General features: G+C 48.6%; 1 protein-coding gene across 4 annotated transcripts; it reads right to left on the bottom strand.

The window, feature by feature from the left end:
* Nucleotides 1–1,382: 1,382 nt before the first annotated feature.
* TAPBPL (TAP binding protein like) lies at nt 1,383–8,113 on the bottom strand. Of its 4 annotated transcripts, XM_080565283.1 has the most exons (7): nt 7,114–8,106; nt 6,755–6,997; nt 5,747–6,028; nt 4,816–5,154; nt 4,313–4,636; nt 3,475–3,567; nt 1,383–3,142 (listed from the first exon to the last, which is right to left on the bottom strand). In XM_080565283.1, the coding sequence occupies exons 1-7, from the start codon at nt 7,160–7,162 to the stop codon at nt 3,102–3,104; spliced, it is 1,371 nt and encodes a 456-aa protein (XP_080421409.1). In that variant the 5' UTR covers nt 7,163–8,106; the 3' UTR covers nt 1,383–3,101. The 4 variants fall into 4 exon arrangements, with proteins under 4 accessions (XP_080421409.1, XP_080421408.1, XP_080421407.1 ...); XM_080565282.1 differs by lacking the exon at nt 1,383–3,142 and having other exon boundaries at nt 3,150–3,567; nt 7,114–8,108; XM_080565281.1 differs by lacking the exons at nt 1,383–3,142; nt 3,475–3,567 and having other exon boundaries at nt 3,574–4,636; nt 7,114–7,272; nt 7,452–8,113.
* Between the last annotated feature and the right edge of the window lie 10,522 nt (nt 8,114–18,635).

Raw genomic sequence — 18,635 nt, 5'->3', positions numbered from 1 at the left:
AAATGTAAGGAACATTTTTGTTAAACATAGCATCACTTTATTTATCAGTATTACTTTTTCTCCTTTAGGGTGTATGTCTGACTTTTTGTGGTTTAAATTCAGCTTGAAAACTTCAGGGGCACAGTAATACAGAGACATAAGTGGGGAGAACCAGAGAAAAGGCTGTCGAGTAAAATCAAGTGCCACAGTATATTTCTCCTTGCAAGGGATACAACCACTCCTAATACATCTCCTACATCTTTCAATTACTTTCTCTTTGTTTTATGCTGTTTTATGGGCCAAAAAAGTAGACAAATCACCAGCTCACGCTTTGCACACAACACAGGCCTGGGCATTTTGTTAAATAAAGAGACCAATCTCTCTTTTAACTGAGGTCATTAACTGTTTTGGTTAAAGAACAGGTTCAGAACAGTAATCTGTCCTTTATTTGAAGACTTTGTGAGATGGTCTACCATTTTTATTGACAGGCAGCTAGGACAATCCTCTTTACCACTGGGTACATTATATCTTATTCTGCTCTGTACATGCCTAAATGTAACTTGCGGCCTTTGGTTCTCACTGGGCATCTCTCTGCAGGTTATGGTGCCATCAGTACCCTACCTTCTGTAATGTAGTTAAGAGAAACTGTCTTAGTAAGACGAGAGCAATGTCTCAAAATGCCTCCCCAGAAGGCATTTTCTGAGCTTCCTAATTGTTCCTGTCGTTTAGCTCTGTACCACCTCCAAGCTTTCAGCATACATATATTTTTAAATGTGTGCACCTGCACTGCAGACAGCTGTGGCAGCTCCAGGTTTTTGCTGTGCTTCCAGCTCGGTGTTCTCAGTCACAAAGAGAAGGGACTTCTCCAAACAAGGTTCCTGCTCCTGGCAGTTTGTCCTTCCTCCTTGGCTATGCTGCCACATACCTGCATCCAAACACTCATCCCTTATCTGTGGGTTGCTTTGAATACACTGGGCAGTGCAAAAAGCTCCAGATTAGCACGCTCTGGGAGTGAAGGTATGCATCAAAAAAATGCTACAAGCAAAAGCTGCTTCTGCCAGCAGTTACCTTCTTCCAATGGTCGCTCTAAGGTATTCTGCTTACTAACAGTGACTGACAGATCATTGAGATCATTGAGCATTGAGACAGCGTGGTGGTCCAGTACCCAGGGAGATGCCACCAGGATTACTGAGCATCTCGTCTTGTTTGATTATGGTCAATTTAACAGATGAGCATTGCTGAACATCTAGTGGCTTATGTAGGTCTAAAGGACTCCCTCCACTTTAGCTACCTATCTTGCCATTTGCAATTTTTTATCGACAATAATTTTTATAATTGTATCTCCTGATCCAAATGTGGAAAAGCACTGGGATCACCATCAGTTCTTGCAGAGACACACACTTGCAGCAGTGACTGATACTTCTTTTTGAACAATTAAACTTTGACATTTGTCTGTTAAGGCAGTAATTAATACACATGATGCAAATTATGATGCATACATACACTATATATATATTTTTTTCTAAGGAATGTCTTGCTGATTTACAAATTCATTGGTTTCTTAAATCTGCAGAAGTATTTTTATCAAACAAATGTATTATTTAATCAACGAATTGAGATATTTTTCTCACAACTTTTTAAAAAATAAAGCAACATACAAAATTATTAATGTTATTTTCATTTTTGAAGCTGTTGTTAGCTGATTTGTGTTAGCTTCACACCGTCTTACCTATGACTATTGCTATTTAACAGTCATGTAGTTGTCTTACTTTTTGTCTATGAACACGGGCACAATTTGCTCTTCCAATACCTTGACATTTCTCTAGTATTCCAGAATGTTTAAATATCTAACTCCATTGGACCTTCTCAGCCCAATCTTTTGTGATGTAGAGATGCAGATTGTCTTGGCCTACTGATCTGAAAATACTTAAGCTTAATAAAAGCTGTTAAAAACCCTCCTTATTTCACAGGTAGATTAGAAAGTTGCTACTCTCCTCATGTAATCTGGATACATAATTCTACTTTTTGCAACATTTGTCTTCTCTGTATCAAAAAGTCTCCATCTGAAATCTTCTCTGTTAACAGCTTTACCTATATCCACCTCTTAAGAGGTTGTTGCTAGGATTTCTTGGATTCCAACATATTTTGAAAAAAATCTTCCAAGAGCCTTTAGCAGTTGCAGCAATCCATTTTTTCCCAGATATTTTGAGCAGTCCTTATCAGTCTGTATGTTTCATGTATGCTTCATAAGTTCTCACTTGTGTACCATTAACTTTCTTTCCATTTACACCTTCCTTCTACTATTAATTAATTAATTAATTAATTAATTTATTCCCATTGGTTATATACAAGATTTTTGAGTGTTACCTTCAAATTCCCTGTTAGGCAGAAAAAGTTTTTAAGTGAGTCTATCTTTTTCACAACTACAGAACCGCAGATCTTTTCCACCTTATAAACTTCTGCCAGTGAAATTTCTATTAAAAAAAATACTGTAACTTTTCAATGGAGAATTTTCATCGTATTTTTCTGATTGCTGGACGTGCAATCAGTTTAAGCAATAACTTACCCCAGTTTGAGGGTTAACCATTTTGAAGTACCAATTTTGAAGTACCTACTTATTTGTCCAACGCTACAGATAAAACATATACATACATAAAAAATAAATATCTTACTTAAAAAGCTTAATATTACCCAAATGTACTTACACACATTTGCAGACACATACCTATTTACAACATGTACATGTACATACACATATCTATACAGACACATGCACAAATACAGTAATACAAGCACTTATATATATATATATACAAACTATTTTTCCCTGAAATTGAAAAAGGGTAATTTCTAAAAATGCATGCATGTTCCATCTGACACGGCATCCCAGCCAAGAGCTGAGCCTGTCAGTGTTGCCCTCCTGAGATGAAGGCATATTTTCCAATGTTTCTTTTCAGCCTCTGTCTCTGAATGGCCACTCAGCTCTTCCAGCAAGGGCAGTCCTGCTGTTCCCATACTGACCAATAGCTTTCATCCAATATTTGGACAAGACTGGCTCTCCTGAGCAGGATGTGTCAAGAGAAGGGAGACAAAGGAGGGCGGGTGGGTGACATGAGCTTCTTTTACTCCAAAACTGTTAGAAGTTGCTCAAACTTTGGCTTAGCTGAAAATAAGAGGGGGAAAAAAAAGAAGAAAAAGAAAAAAAAAACACACCTAAGATTCAGTAAGACCAAAGTGGTACAGAACATCACCCTGTGCAGGGATCCACCAGAAGTGAATGGAGAAGAGCACTGCATCCTTGCCCTGCCAAGAGGCATTGGAAGGGCAGGAGGACTGCAGCTATGGGATGGTAGCCCTGCACACTGCAGGGGCAAGGGAGGAAAGGGAGAGGGCAGCAGGACCTCTCCACCAGTGGCACCGAGCTGCCAATTTAAGGAAGATGTCCCTTGCTCCATCTCCCATACCAGGGAAGTGGCTCGGTGCTTAACCTCCTACCTGCTCTTTTCCGTCTGAGCACAGCGAAGAGGACAGCAATGAAAATGGCAGTGGCAATGAGCACCCCCATCAGTCCTTCCCATCCCTTGTGCTCTGTAGAGGAAGAGGATGTTACACTGATGTTACACATCAGGGATGTTACACTCACTTGAGCAGCTGAGCAGACAGTGAGTTGTCACAGTTCAACAAGCCCACACAGCACGTGCTCTAGTCAGATACGCCAATGTGACACGAAACACGTGCACTAAAGCCACAGACACAGGGCCAGTTATACTGGCTAGACTGATGTGTCGTAATTTGTTAAACGGCAGCATTGCTTGCTTTTCCCTGCTGGGTCAGAAGGATACATAGAAGCAATGACCCATTAGGAAGGAGAGCAAGAAGAGCAGCAACTGCACATCAGCTCCAAAGGGGAGAAGCACTCGTTGCACTGCTGGGACTACAGCTCCTGAGCAGCTTCAGCCTCCAGCTGAACATCATCTCCAGCTAGGCACCTAACTCCTTGGGTCATGGCTGTTCTCTTGTGTCTGTCCAAGTGGGCTCCAGCCCACGTGCTACAAACTTTTGCTCTGTTGCTTATCTTTCGGTCATAAAATTTCTTTTCCCCTCAAGGAAATTAGATACTTGCTCCCTGAAAAATCTTCAGGGGCTGATATGCAGGCTAAGAGATTGAAAGCAGATGGGAAGAGAAGATGAATACAAGAGGACACCAGAAGGAGAGCAGGAAGAAACAGGCAAGTGTGGTGCATTTCAGAGATTTTAATCCTTGTGGTGGGTGATGAGGTGGTAGGAGGTCCAGGCAGGACAAAGGACTTGTCCCTCCGCCCCTGGCACTTACCTGGTGCCTTCAGATGGGCACTAACAGAGATGGGCTCCTCTAGAGCCACGTGTGAAACATGGCAGGTGTAGGTGGCTGGTGCTTGTGCTGTGGTGGAGCTGAGGCTGAGGTAGGAGGTGATGCTGTAGGTGCCGTCCTGGCTTTGCCGGTGACTGGAGAAACGCGTGTCTGAGAGACGAATTTCTGCTTCATGCTCAGGAGACCTCTGTGTCCAGCTCACCGAGACATCCAGGGGGTAATAGCCAGCAATGATGCAGGACAGTGTAATTGTTTCATCGTTCTCGAATGACACCACTGATGGAAGCACACGGACCCTTGGGGGCTCTGGAGAGGGAAAAACAGGGATTAGACTTAGTAACTGTTAGCAGGCAACACGAGTGCCATCCACCCACAAGCTGCCTGTGACAATGTGTGTTGGGTGCAACAGAGTAAAGGTGCTGAGTGAAGTTTCAGTGCCTGGGAACACGGGACTTCTGTAACCCCCAGGGATTTGCCTTCCTCACCAGTCACAAGCAGCTGGATGTTGTGCTGGGCCTGGTGCTGTGCAGTGGACACCAGACAGATGTACATCCCTTCGTCATCCACAGTTGCTCCTTGCAGGCTCAGTGATGCGTCTCCACTCCCCAGTTGTGCCATGTCCACGTGGACTTTCGGCTGCATTGCAGGGCCTGTGCTCCCCACCTGGTACTGGTAAATGCTCTGGCCTCTGCCTCGGTGCTGCCTCCTCCACTCCAGGGAGGACAGCACGGAGCTGGGGGCCAAGGCAAAGCGGCAGTCGAGCGTAACAGAGCCGCCGAGACGTGTGCGCAGGGAAGTGTTGCTTGATGATGATTGAAATTCAACTAGAAACAGAAAGAAGGATACAGACAAGCAGGGAGTTAAACAGATGTGGTTAAAAAAGGCACCCTCAGGTGGGAAGCGCGGGCAGTGGTGTCCTCACACAGAGGTGGCACCTTATGTGGTGCCCTAGGGGTCACGTGGGCTGAAGAACTGGAGGAAACCAGCCCAGTGGGGTTAGTAGGTGGACAAACAGGTGGACACCAAGTGCATGCCATGGTCTTGAAGCACATGCTTGAGTCTCCCTCCTCGGAGATCTTGAAAAGCTGACTGGACATGGCTCTGGGCAACCTACTCTGGGTGTCCCTGCTGGAGCAATGGCCCAGAGGGGCCTGCCCACCTCAGCCACTCTGTGACTCTGTGCTATCCTCAGGGGACAGGGCATTGGAAACTCAGAGAGGAGGCACAGGGGGTGGCAAGACTGTCCCCGAGGAAGGACCTTTATAAAAGGGGTCTGCACAACCTGTCTTTTCCTAAGCAACTCCTCTGGCAGCCCTCAGGGCCTGATGAGAGGTGGGTCATAGGGCTCTTAGGGTGGAAGCCTCCCCTTCTTCATGTCCCTCAGTGCTGTGGGGATACCCCCAGCCACCTGGTCACCTGTGGTCAGCAACGTCCCTTCCTTGCTCATAGGAATCCTCAGCTTTGGGTGCAGCACTGCATCGTGTCCCTCCTCCTCCTGTCCGCCAGGGCAGGGTCCTCTGAGCACCAGGGCGATGCTGATCCCACTGGAGAGCCGCAGAGTGGCCATGAACCAGGAGGCTCGGCAGGGCCCCTCGCCGTCCCACCGGGAGCTGTACAGGGAGACCTCACAGCTCACCTCCTCCCCGTTGCAGTCCATGTGCAGCAGGGCCTCTGCATGTGGGATGGACACCGACTGGGCTGTGAGGAGAGAGAAGGAGATTTAGCCATCCGGGTCCAAAAGGAAGGCAAAGTAAATTGATGAGATGTGCTGTGAAGGTCAGTCAGGGTGCAGAAATGCAAGGCTAGGCTTATTAAGGCCAGTAAAGAATATGAGAGGCTAGTTGTGATTTCTTTACATCCCTCAGTCTGCTAGTTGTATTTCCTCCTGCACAGAGTTTGCTATGAGCAAAGGAAGCTGCTAGGAAAGGAGAATAAGCAGAACTGATTCCCCTCAGCTAGCTCAAAAAAGTAAGCTGTGTATGTGATCTACCCAGTGAAGACTTGCAATGTTTATTCTTTTGGGGCCAGACACAAAGGGAACACTGAAGCATCTCAATTAAGGAAAGAAAGTGTGGCAAGAAGGCAGGAGTGGCTGGATATAGGGACAGGCTGTGTGTATTTTTGATCAAAGCACGGGCTTACGTGTAGGCATAAGCATCTTACATGACCACCCATAAGTGACCTACATGCTTCCCAGTACCTGCTACTGGCCTTCTGAGAGGGACAGCTCGGCTTCATGCACACTTACCAAGACGCTGATATTAGCAAAGACAAAAGATAGGAATGCTCTTTAAGGTTGCAATAACAACACACAATGACATAATTACTCAGTTGTTTTTGGCAAGGGATCTTTTGTACAAGCCTGGTGCATGTGAACAGTCAAAACCCTGGAGGCAGCTCTCATACCCCAGCTCTCCCACTCACCTGAGGCTTCAAAGATGATGGGAGGAGAGGAGTCAGGATTTCCCTGTGGGACTTCGTAGTCAGTTACATCTCCCAAGCTCCCGTCGTCTGTGAGGCTGATACCCCTTAGCACTAGGGTAGCAGGGTGCTTGGAGAGCGAGCCACCGAAGCCATGCAGCAATCCTCCATCCCACACGTAGGAGCAGCCCAGGACGATATCCACCCTGCGAAACTGAGGCACTGTTGTGGGATCTTCCGCTGGCCCTTTAGGGAGGGAAGAGAAACAGTTTAATGCATGAACCTCTTCCAGGCTGTTCTCCCAGCCCTGCTGAGGGTGCAGCCTTTGGGGGGTGGAAGCGCAGGATCCAGCCCCGACTCACCCGCATGCAGAGCCAGCACGCAGCAGCACAGGATGAGCTCTCTGATCATGTTGAACCCAGGGAAGGGCTTCCAGCCGGCTGAAACGCAGAAAAATTTACGGCAATCAGCCCCTGCCGCAGACTGCTAGCAGCACTCGTGGTTTTAATTTCACTTTCACTCTGGCAAAGCAGAAGGAAAAAGAAAAAAAAAAGCACAACACCATTAAGCCTGTTAACTCTTTCTTTACCAAGCACAGGAATCTTAACAGGAGGGCATAACGCTGAAGGCTTGAGACAGCAGGGAAATGGGATCAAGGAGCATCCCCAAACCCCAAAGAAAAGCTGCTTTTGCTGGATACCTTTTTAAGAGTCAATTCTATGTCAGCCTTTCTCACCACCCTTGGCTCACTGAGCACCCCGTGAAAGCTGCTGCATCTCTGTACGCTTGCTTTTTAGAAGATTTTAGTTTTGCGAGAAGTTTGGAGCTTGAAGCTGTATTTTTTTTTTTCCCTGTGGATCCTTCTCTAACTGCCATGAAGCACATGGGAGCTGTTTTGCTCGGTGACTGTGGAGCCACAAGCTGCCAAGTCAGCCCTTGCTTCATGGGAAAAAAACATCATGGAAAAAAAAAACAAGCCTGAGCACACCTGTTAGAGAGAGAATGGATGAGCTCTGATGACATTTTAACTGCTGCCTTTTTTCACATCTTTCAGATGTACTGGGAGAAAATGGCATTTTTTTTTCCTCTGGTGGTCTGTTCCTCTCTTCTGTCTTTCAAGCCCTGCAGTAACACAACCTAGACCTGCTGAGGCCTGCTATAACCATGTGTACGCATGCGCAGCAAACACGATAGCAATCTCTCCATCTCTTCCAATACAACTTCCTGAAGCCCAGCCCAAGCAGGATTTGTGCTGGACAGACACCTGCTCAGCAGTGAAACCACCCCAGTTTGTTCCAATTAATTCTTGATATGCACTTATCCCTTGCATCCCCATCCCATCCTCATTAACCACTCCAGTCCCACTTAGAAAAGCCTCACAGGGAATATTAATTCTCCCTGCTGCACCAGTGGGGCCAAAACTGCATTTCAAGCCTAAAGGAGATGATTTGGCCGGTAGCTTTTTATGCACAGGAGCTGGGGGAAGTTGGGTCTGTGAAATGAGTCATGGCTTACTGCCTCTGGAGTGGCTTGAACACAGTAGTTGCGACAAAGTTTGTCCTCCTGAGCAGCAAGCCACTCCTAACAGCTTTGTGTAATCAAATCCCTTCAGAGGTCTGCAGAAGCTGGGGCTCTTTTCCAGTCTCCAAAGCTGCAACACACTGCATGCTGGACTGGCCTGGCTAAAGGAAACAGCTCCGGTAAAATGTTGTGCATCTTACTGAGCTAGCTAGTAAATGTAATTTTACAGTGTATGTATCACATGCAAAAGATCTCTTTGACGATGATGCAACTGCTGGGAGAGAGCAGTGTACCTATTTTTGTACACAGGAATACAAAAAACAGTTAAATAGGTGTATCATGACAGATAAAGGGGTATCAATGGGCAGAAGTCTAGACAACAAGGGGAAGAATATAGTAATTGTGGTAAGAGAATTACAGCAGACAAGGCAGGCAGCCAAAGGTATGTCGGGCTCAGTCCTGGGAAGGGGGTGACACCAGAGGGCACTGAGATAGAACCTCACCAAGCTTCAGCATGCTGCCATTGCCCTTTTTTATATTAGCTGCTACTATTAGGGAGCCTTTGGCTCCGTTATGTTTTTAACTCCCTTCCAGATATTTGTATGAAATAAATATGAACAACTAATATGAAGTGGAAACTAGTTATCCTGCAAGTAACAGAAATATGGTAGAATACCAGTCATCCCTGGTATTAAAATATCCTGCCATTCAGGACAGATAGAAATGAAGAACAAAAATAGTATAATAGGTGAAATTGCCAAAAAAATTCAAAAGCGGTGCCTTTTTTTGGTGCAGCTCAGAGACAACTGTGAACCACTCCAGTTCATAATTGGATATGTAGAGAGAGTGCTAATACTGGGTGATAAATCCCAGTAGGAGCTATGCTACCATGGGAAACTTGTTTCACATTTAATGACTGGAGAATAATCTCTGATAATCGTAGTGGTGCTTAGGCCTATAAGTCTCAACATGACAGAACAAATTCCTTCACAAAACAGTCACTGAGCCTACAAAAGATTTGTTCGTTGTAAATAGCAGTTAAGTCATAGAGCAGGTGGTCATTAAAAATAACTTTGGAGCATGTGATCATAATTTGCTTACATATAAAAGAAGCAGGAAGCTGAATAAAAATAGGTCTGTACAGTACTTGGAGGTTTTGCTTCAAAAGGGAAACAAACAAACAAATAAATAAAGGAAATGAGAGAAGTCTTTGAAGTGGACTGTAGCAGTGAGGGAACTGGATGTGAAAGAAGCCCAGAATTGCTGTGAGGGATGCACAGCGGTCATGGAAATTGCACCCCAAGAGGAATAAAAGCTCTATGTGGCTACCAGGATCAACAGTCACAATGTTACTGAATATAAGTGATGAATAAGGAGATAGATTGTCAAAGAAAATTCTTCTTCAAGGGTTTGTAGACATAATGTGATGTTCATCTGGAAAATTAATTTTTAGAAAAGAAAGTTTTTCATACAAGTAAATAACTTAACGAGGAAGGATAAAGTGACTATGCAAAGAGGACGAGGTCAAGAATAAAAATACTTGTTGCTGATGCATAGCCTTAGTCTTCAACCAGAAAAATTATACTGAATGAAGCAGATGAAAGTAATGAATATGAGGGTACAGGAACCACATCTGATTAGAAACCAAAGCAAATATTACTGTGATGAAACTAAGAAAACAAAATAAGACATAGATTTTGACGCATTTTTTAACCATAATTTTTTTTATTCTTAAGAAAGCAACAGGGAGTTACACAGTTTTGCAAAATAACATTGTTCAGAGAAACTTCACCTTATCTGTGTTCAGTCGGTTTTGGGAAATAGAGGCCTGGAGAGTAATTTCTTAGTCCAGCCTGGATTTATGTGTCAGTAGCTAACCTACCCTTTCACCCCTGAAGAAATACCATGCCATGTTAATATATAACACTGATAGGGAGCTTCCAGCCCCTTCTCCAAGGAGAAGCATTTATCCAGAAAATCTGCTGTGGGCAGCAAATGATGAGTGCGCAGGAATGTCAAAACTGGTGACTCTTTGTGGTTTCACAGTGGCCTCTCAGCTTGCGTTTCAACAATACATTGGCTGAATATTCTAACCCAGAAAAGAGATTGTGCCACAGAGTGAGGTTCACTGTAAAAATTACAATCCAAAATAGAGTCTGCAGTTCACCGAGTTCACCAAGCTCATCTTACTTTGTCAGTAGAAACCAAATAATATAAAATAATCTCTCTATTACCCTTAATAGGTCTCTGCTGCTCTAAATGTCACCCCTATCCTCCTAGCAGGTCTTGAATTCAGACATTTCCTCCTAGCATATTTGAAGCCCCATCACCTCTTCCACATCCCTCTTCTCTCCATTCCTGTGCCCTTTTACCTTTCTCCATTTGCCTCTCCCCATGACACCCATATTTAATCAGCTGTCCTTTATCCAAACCACTTAACCTTTCTTCTTTCCAGTCTTCCCATTCTTTTGCCCTAAGACTTTTTGCCCTGCTCTGACCTCTCTGATATCCATGGTGCCATCATTTCAGTTCCAATTCTTCCAACGAGAGGAAACACCACAAAATCTGTCAGCCTTATTTATTTGAACTTTCCATCAGTGAAGCTACAAGCTTAAATTAGGAGCCTAAGGACTTGCTGAATCCAAACCATAGCCTTGGTTTTTACACTAAGCCAGCATTATGCTCATGCAATGCTCAGGCAAATTCTGTTCCTTGCAGCTCCCCAAAAGCTTCTGCTGACTCTGCTAATGAGTGGGACCATCAACACTGAGCTAGTTTGGCATGCCTCCTCTGATTAAACAGACACCATCTAACACCAGCCCGCAGCTCTCCTCTAGTGTTAAATGAGAGGTAAAGTATGAAGTGGCTACCAGCTGGCATTTGCTAGGTGGTTACATGCTGTTCTGGAAGTGACCTCCACCTCCTTGTACTGTCTTCCCTCTCCTAGTGGTGGATTAACCAGGCTAACCTGGAGATCACTGTGGATTTCAGCTTGCACAGTATATGCTTAAGGCGAGATTGTAAATGAGTCTTGTTGACTCAATCAAATTTACAGCTTACAGAAATATAGATGTGTATTCATAGGGGCAAATTTGTCTCTTTCTCTGTGAATTGACACCTTGTGTCTCTCCAGTGCATCCTGTAGTAGTACTAGAAAGAAAATGATCCATATCTAGTTTCCTAGATGTTGTATCTATACCCAAAGAGGTAGAGGTTGTGGCATCCCTATCTCTAACCCAAACCTTTAGCTATCTCACATTGGCTGAGGTTGCATCCTCTCTGTACCTAATGCTGGCACCTCCTGGCTGGGGAAGAAGCAAGGCCAGTGGCAGCGAGGCTGGAATTTAAGTCATGTGATCTCCAGGAAAAGGGAGATATAAGAACAAAACCTGCTGGCATTGACAGAAGTAGGCTAGAACCAGAATAGCAGCAATGCTAGAGGTGAAATGAGACTGATTCACACCTACCATAAACCACTATTTCAGCACAGCCATGCCAGTTTACAGAATCTAAGTAGCTGATGAAATGGTTAATAGGTTGGACTAACTTTTTAGTGGTCTCTTATACCAGCCATGAACACTGACTTACTCTCAGGCGCTATCATTTAAGGGTCTTTCTTTTTTTTCTCTCCAAACTGTCCATAAATTTGACTGCCTCTATTTTTAAGCACCAAGTATAGATGCTGGCACCTGATTCTTGGACAGCTGTGGTCTACAGTTTGGTGCTCAGCTTCTTTCAAATTCAAGCACGTGACACATGGAGGAGGAGGAGGACGTAATGGCAGCCAAGAAAGCTGGGTAACTGTACGTTCTCACCTCTGACAACTCCCCTGCTTAAAACAGAGAGCAATAATACTGGGTGACCGGTTTCATGGCTTTTGAAGACAGAATGAGTATCATGGATGTTTTGAGGACAGGTGTGTTTTTGTAAGCAACTTTAAAGGATGACCAGTTTGCTTTTGTGAGGCGGTTAAGGCACAAGGCAAAGAAACAGAGCACCTGACTTCAGCTGCACTTGTCCCAGCTCACATCTCCTGTGTTCATTTGCTTCTGCTTCTGTTGCATAAAATTGAGGTGCTACTTGAATTTTCCACAGGGCACCTGTGCAGACAAGTTTATGGGTGAAGCATGATGAGACTTCCTAAAAGAAAGATCTCTAGGGGAAGAAAATTGTTTTAAAAATAAAAAATAAGAATCTATCACTACTGCTACTCCTGCTCCTGATGTCAGGACCAACCCACCATCCCAACAGCTCTAATTATGTTATTCTGAGGGCATACGTCTGGTGAAGAAATCATTCTCATATGGTAAAATCTCAAGGGCACCATTTAGGCTGCAAGTCCAGTGTAGCTCATGCTTTCAGTACCCAGTGCCCAGCTCAGGTTCATCAACAACTATGAATGGCTGCCTCCATCAATAAGAGAAGGCTCTTTGCATAGCGAGCTTTATCCTACATGTGCATCAAAATCAAGAGTCACAAGTGTGGCATATATCTCTATTCAATGTTGCCCATTTTCAAATCAACAGCCACATTTGTTGTCTCAACAAACACATTTTATTTTTAAATGAGTGTACTTGTTAAAAACATCAACCAATTCCTAATCAGTTTTCTGGTCTAAAAGAAAAAAATAGGTCTTGGCAATCTCCCCAACTCTTTATTTATTTATTTATTTTTTTGTGACAACGAGGACTTTTGAGTGCAATGTTATGCTGCTAGGTCTTTATAATCCTCCTTATAACACTGAAAGGAGTGAGGGTATCTGCTGTTCAAGTGCAGATGTGAGAACACAGCAGACTCCGGTGTGCAGTGCTGTTGACAGAAGGAGAATTGTGGCTGTAGACTTGAGGGTGGAAATTCCTCAGCTTCCCATGTCTGTCACAATTCCTTCTAAAACACCACTTTTCCATGCTCAACTTCAGTGAAAAGGAATTGGCAATTGATGCCCCAAGAGCCTTGCTGGGGTCTTAGGTCCCTCACAAAGGATGCTCGTGCCAACGCGCGCCTCAATTCCAAATGCTGTCCCCAAGACTGAAGCTGCACTGAGGCAATGCCCTGAGGTGCAGCGGAGGGATTTGAGGATTTCTGAGGCTTCACTTGTGGCACAAACTTGAAGGTCTCCTCGAACACTAATGATCCTATGATTCCTCCACCACCTAATCCTCCACCACCTCCTCCTCCTCCTCCTCCACCTCCACCGCCTTCTCCTCCTCATCCACAACGTCCTCCACCACGGCCTAATCTTACTTGTAGACTGCCTCTTCCTCCTCGTCCACTGCCCCTTTCTCCTCGTCCACCGCCTCCTCCACCTCCTCCACCGCCACCTCCTCCACCAGAGCCTCCTCCACTGCCACCGCCTCCTCCACCTCCTCCACGGCCTCCTCCTCCTCCACGGCCTCCTCCTCCTCCACGGCCTCCTCCTCCTCCACGGCCTCCTCCTCCTCCACCGCCTCCTCCTCCTCCACCTCCACCTCCGCCTCCTCCTCCTCCTCCACCGCCTCCTTCTCCTCCTCCTCCTCCACCACCTCCTCCACCTCCACCACCTCCTCCTCCTCCACCACCGCTACCTCTCCTATTCTGACACTGCCAGTTGCAGTAGCATCTGCCGTCTCCCGTCTCCAACTCTCTGCCTCCCACTGCCACCCTTTGGCCCTTATATAGGGAGGAGAAGACACACCCACTATTGATGACAAGCCACTTACAAAACGCCTAACAATCACTAGGCAGCCAATCAGGGGACAGGCAACGCATCACACAGGGTCATGAAGATGCTGGGACCCGCCAGCTGCTGCCTTACAGGGCCACGGAGACGTGGTCCTGCCGGGTGTCAAATGGAACTAGAACTAGGAGCGGTGAGCAGCGCTCACCACTCGACCCTACCCGGGAAGCCACCTTTGCACACCTGGTCCCTTGCAACTGCTCCTGACATCGCTGGGCTCACCACCATTGCTACCACCATGCCCTAGCCAGGGGCACGCAGAGCCATTTGGCCAGGAAGTTTCTGCCAAGGAAGAGGAGGCGGTCGAGGAGGAGGAGGAGGCGGCGTCGGTGGTAGAGGTGCAAAAAACCAGGTCCTTGCAATGTCCCTCACTCTTTGGTTTTTTTTTTTTCTTTTTTTTGGGACAAGGAGGATTTTGAGTGCAATGTTCTTTATAATCCTCCCTGTACGCACTGAAAGGAGTGAGGGTATCTGCTGATCAAATGCAGGTGTGAGAACACAGCAGACACCGGTGTGCAGTGTTGGTGACAGAAGGAGAATTGTGGCTGTAGACTTGAGAGTGGAAATTCCTCAGCTTCCCATGTTTGTCACCATTCTTTCTAAAACACCACTTTTCCATGCTCAACTTCAGTGAAAAGGAATTGGCAATTGATGCCCCCAGAGCCTTGCTGGGGTCTTAGGTCTCTCACAAAGGATGATCCTGCCAACCCCTGCCTCAATTCCAAATGCTGTCCCCAAGACTGAAGCTGCACTGAGGCAATGCCCTGAGGTGCAGCGGAGGGATTTGAGGATTTCTGAGGCTTCACTTGTGGCATAAACTTGAAGGTCTCCTCCAACACTAATGATCCTATGATTCCTCCACCACCTAGTCCTCCACCACCTCCTCCTCCTCCTCCACCTCCACCGCCTCCTCCTCCTCATCCACAACGTCCTCCACCACGGCCTAATCTTACTTGTAGACTGCCTCTTCCTCCTCGTCCACTGCCTTTTCACCTCGTCCACTGCCTTCTTCACCTCCTCCACCGCCTCCTCCTCCACCAGAGCCTCCTCCACCGCCACTGCCTCTTCCACCTCCTCCACGGCCTCCTCCTCCTCCACGGCCTCCTCCTCCTCCACCGCCTCCTCCTCCTCCTCCACCGCCTCCTTCTCCTCCTCCTCCTCCACCACCTCCTCCACCTCCACCACCTCCTCCTCCACCACCACCGCTACCTCTCCTATTCTGACACTGCCAGTTGCAGTAGCATCTGCCGTCTCCCGTCTCCAACTCCCTGCCTCCCACTGCCACCCTTTGGCCCTTATATAGGGAGGAGAAGACACACCCACTATTGATGACAAGCAACTTGCAAAACACCTAACAATCACTAGGCAGCCAATCAGGGGACAGGCAACGCATCACACAGGGTCATGAAGATGCTGGGACCCGCCAGCTGCTGCCTTACAGGGCCACGGAGACGTGGTCCTGCTGGGTGTCAAATGGAACTAGAACTAGGAGCGGTGAGCAGCGCTCACCACCCGACCCTACCCAGGAAGCCACCTTTGCACACCTGGTCCCTTGCAACTGCTCCTGACATCGCTGGGCTCACCACCATTGCTACCACCATGCCCTAGCCAGGGGCACGCAGAGCCATTTGGCCAGGAAGATTCTGCCAAGGAAGAGGAGGCGGTAGAGGAGGAGGAGGAGGCGGCGGCGGTGGTAGAGGTGCAAAAAAACAGGTCCTTGCAATGTCCCTCACTCTTTGTTTTTTTTTTTTTTTCTTTTTTTTTTGGGACAAGGAGGACTTTTAAGTGCAATGTTATGCATATAGATCTTTATAATCCTCCCTGTACGCACTGAAAGGAGTGAGGGTATCTGCTGTTCAAGTGCAGATGTAAGAACACAGCAGACACCGGTGTGCAATGTTGGTGACAGAAGGAGAATTGTGGCTGTGGACTTGAGGGTGGAAATTCCTCAGCTTCCCATGTTTGTCACCATTCTTTCTAAAACACCACTTTTCCGTGCTCATCTTCAGTGAAAAGGAATTGGCAATTGATGCCCCAAGAGCCTTGCTGGGGTCTTAGGTCCCTCACAAAGGATGCTCCTGCCAACCCCTGCCTCAATTCCAAATGCTGTCCCCAAGACTGAAGCTGCACTGAGGCAATGCCCTGAGGTGCAGCGGAGGGATTTGAGGATTTCTGAGGCTTCACTTGTGGCACAAACTTGAAGGTCTCCTCCAACACTAATGATCCTATGATTCCTCCACCACCTAGTCCTCCACCACCTCCTCCTCCTCCTCCACCTCCACCGCCTCCTCCTCCTCATCCACAACGTCCTCCACCACGGCCTAATCTTACTTGTAGACTGCCTCTTCCTCCTCGTCCACTTCATCTTTCTCCTCGTCCACCGCCACCTCCAGCTCCTCCACCGCCTCCTCCTCCACCAGAGCCTCCTCCACCGCCACCGCCTCCTCCACGTCCTCCACGGCCTCCTTCTCCTCCACGGCCTCCTCCTCCTCCACCGCCTCCTCCTCCTCTTCCACCGCCTCCTCCTCCTCCTCTTCCACAGCCTCGTCCTCCTCCACGGCCTCCTCCTCATCCACCGCCTCCTCCTCCTCATCCACAACGTCATTCACCACGGCCTAATCTTACTTGTAGACTGCCTCTTCCTCCTCGTCCACTGTCTCTTCCTCCTCGTCCAACGCCTCCTACACATCCTCCACCACCAGAGTCTCCTCTACCGCCAACGCCTCCTCCACCTCCTCCACGGCCTCCTCCTCCTCCACGGCCTCCTCCTCCTCCACGGCCTCCTCCTCCTCCACCGCCTCCTCCTCGCCCACCGCCTCATCCCCCACCTCCACCGCCTCCTCCTCTACCTCCACCGCCTCCTCCTCCTCATCAATGTCCTCCACCACGGCCTAATCTTACTTGTAGACTGCTTCTTCCTCCTCGTCCACTGCCTCTTCCTCCTCGTCCTCTGCCTCCTCCACCTCCTCCACCGCCTCCTCCTCCACCAGAGCCTCCTTCACCGCCACCCGCTTCCTCCACCTCCTCCATGGCCTCCTCCTCCTCCACGGCCACCTCCTCCTCCACAGCCTCCTCCTCCTCCACAGCCTCCTCCTCCTCCACAGCCTCCTCCTCCTCCACGGCCTCCTCCTCCTCCACGGCCTCCTCCTCCTCCCCACGGCCTCCTCCTCCACCACGGCCTCCTCCTCATCCACCGCCTCCTCATCCTCGTCCACAACGTCCTACACCACGGCCTAATCTTACTTGTAGACTGCCTCTTCCTCCTCGTCCACCGCCTCCTCCACCTACTCCACCGCCTCCTCCTCCACCAGAGCCTCCTCCACCACCACGGCCTGCTCCTCCTGCACGGCCTCCTCCTCCTCCACCGCCTCGTCCTCCTCATCCTCTACTGCCTCCTTCTCCTCGTCCTCCTCCACCTCCTCCTCCTCCTCCACCACCTCCTCCTCCTCCTCCACCTCCACCGCCTCCTACTCCTCATCCACAACGTCCTCCACCACGGCCTAATCTTACTTGTAGACTGCCTCTTCCTCCTCGTCCACTGTCTCTTTCTCCTCGTCCAACACCTCCTACACATCCTCCTCCACCAGAGTCTCCTCTACCGCCAACGCCTCCTCCTCCTCCTCCACGGCGTCCTCCTCCTCCACGGCCTCCTCCTCCTCCACCGCCTCCTCCTCCTCCACCGCCTCCTCCTCCCCCACCGCCTCCTCCCCCACCTCCACCGCCTCCTCCTCCACCTCCACCGCCTCCTCCTCCTCATCAACAACGTCCTCCACCACGGCCTAATCTTACTTGTAGACTGCCTCTTCCTCCTCGTCCACCGCCTCCTCCACCTCCTCCACCGCCTCCTCCTCCACCAGAGCCTCCTCCACCACCACGGCCTGCTCCTCCTGCACGGCCTCCTCCTCCTTTACCGCCTCGTCCTCCTCCTCCTCTACTGCCTCCTTCTCCTCGTCCTCCTCCACCTCCTCCTCCTCATCCACCACCTCCTCCACCTCCACCGCCTCTTCCTCCTCATCCACAACGTCCTCCACCACGGCCTAATGTTACTTGTAGACTGCCTCTTCCTCCTCGTCCACTGCCTCTTTCTCCTCGTCCACCGCCACCTCCAGCTCCTCCACCGCCTCCTCCTCCACCAGAGCCTCCTGCACCGCCACCGCCTCCTCCACCTCCTCCACGGCCTCCACCTCCTCCACAGCCTCCTCCTCCTCCATGGACTCCTCCTCCTCCACCGCCTCCTCCTCCTCCTCCACCGCCTCCTCCTCCTCCTCCTCCTCCTCCACCGCCTCCTACGCCTCCTCCACCGCCTCCTCCTCCTCCTACTCCTCCTCTACCGCCTCCTCCTCCTCCTCCTCCACCGCCTCCTTCTCCTCCTCCTCCTCCACCACCTCCTCCACCTCCACCACCTCCTCCTCCACCACCACCGCTACCTCTCCTATTCTGACACTGCCAGTTGCAGTAGCATCTGCCGTCTCCCGTCTCCAACTCCCTGCCTCCCACTGCCACCCTTTGGCCCTTATATAGGGAGGAGAAGACACACCCACTATTGATGACAAGCAACTTGCAAAACGCCTAACAATCACTAGGCAGCCAATCAGGGGACAGGCAACGCATCACACAGGGTCATGAAGATGCTGGGACCCGCCAGCT

This window comes from Anser brachyrhynchus (genome assembly GCF_964034855.1).
Source record: "Anser brachyrhynchus genome assembly, chromosome: 1".
Taxonomy (NCBI): Eukaryota; Metazoa; Chordata; class Aves; order Anseriformes; family Anatidae; genus Anser; species Anser brachyrhynchus.
The sequence above is the reverse complement of the archived record's forward strand: the minus strand, read 5'-3'. Positions and strand labels throughout refer to the sequence as shown.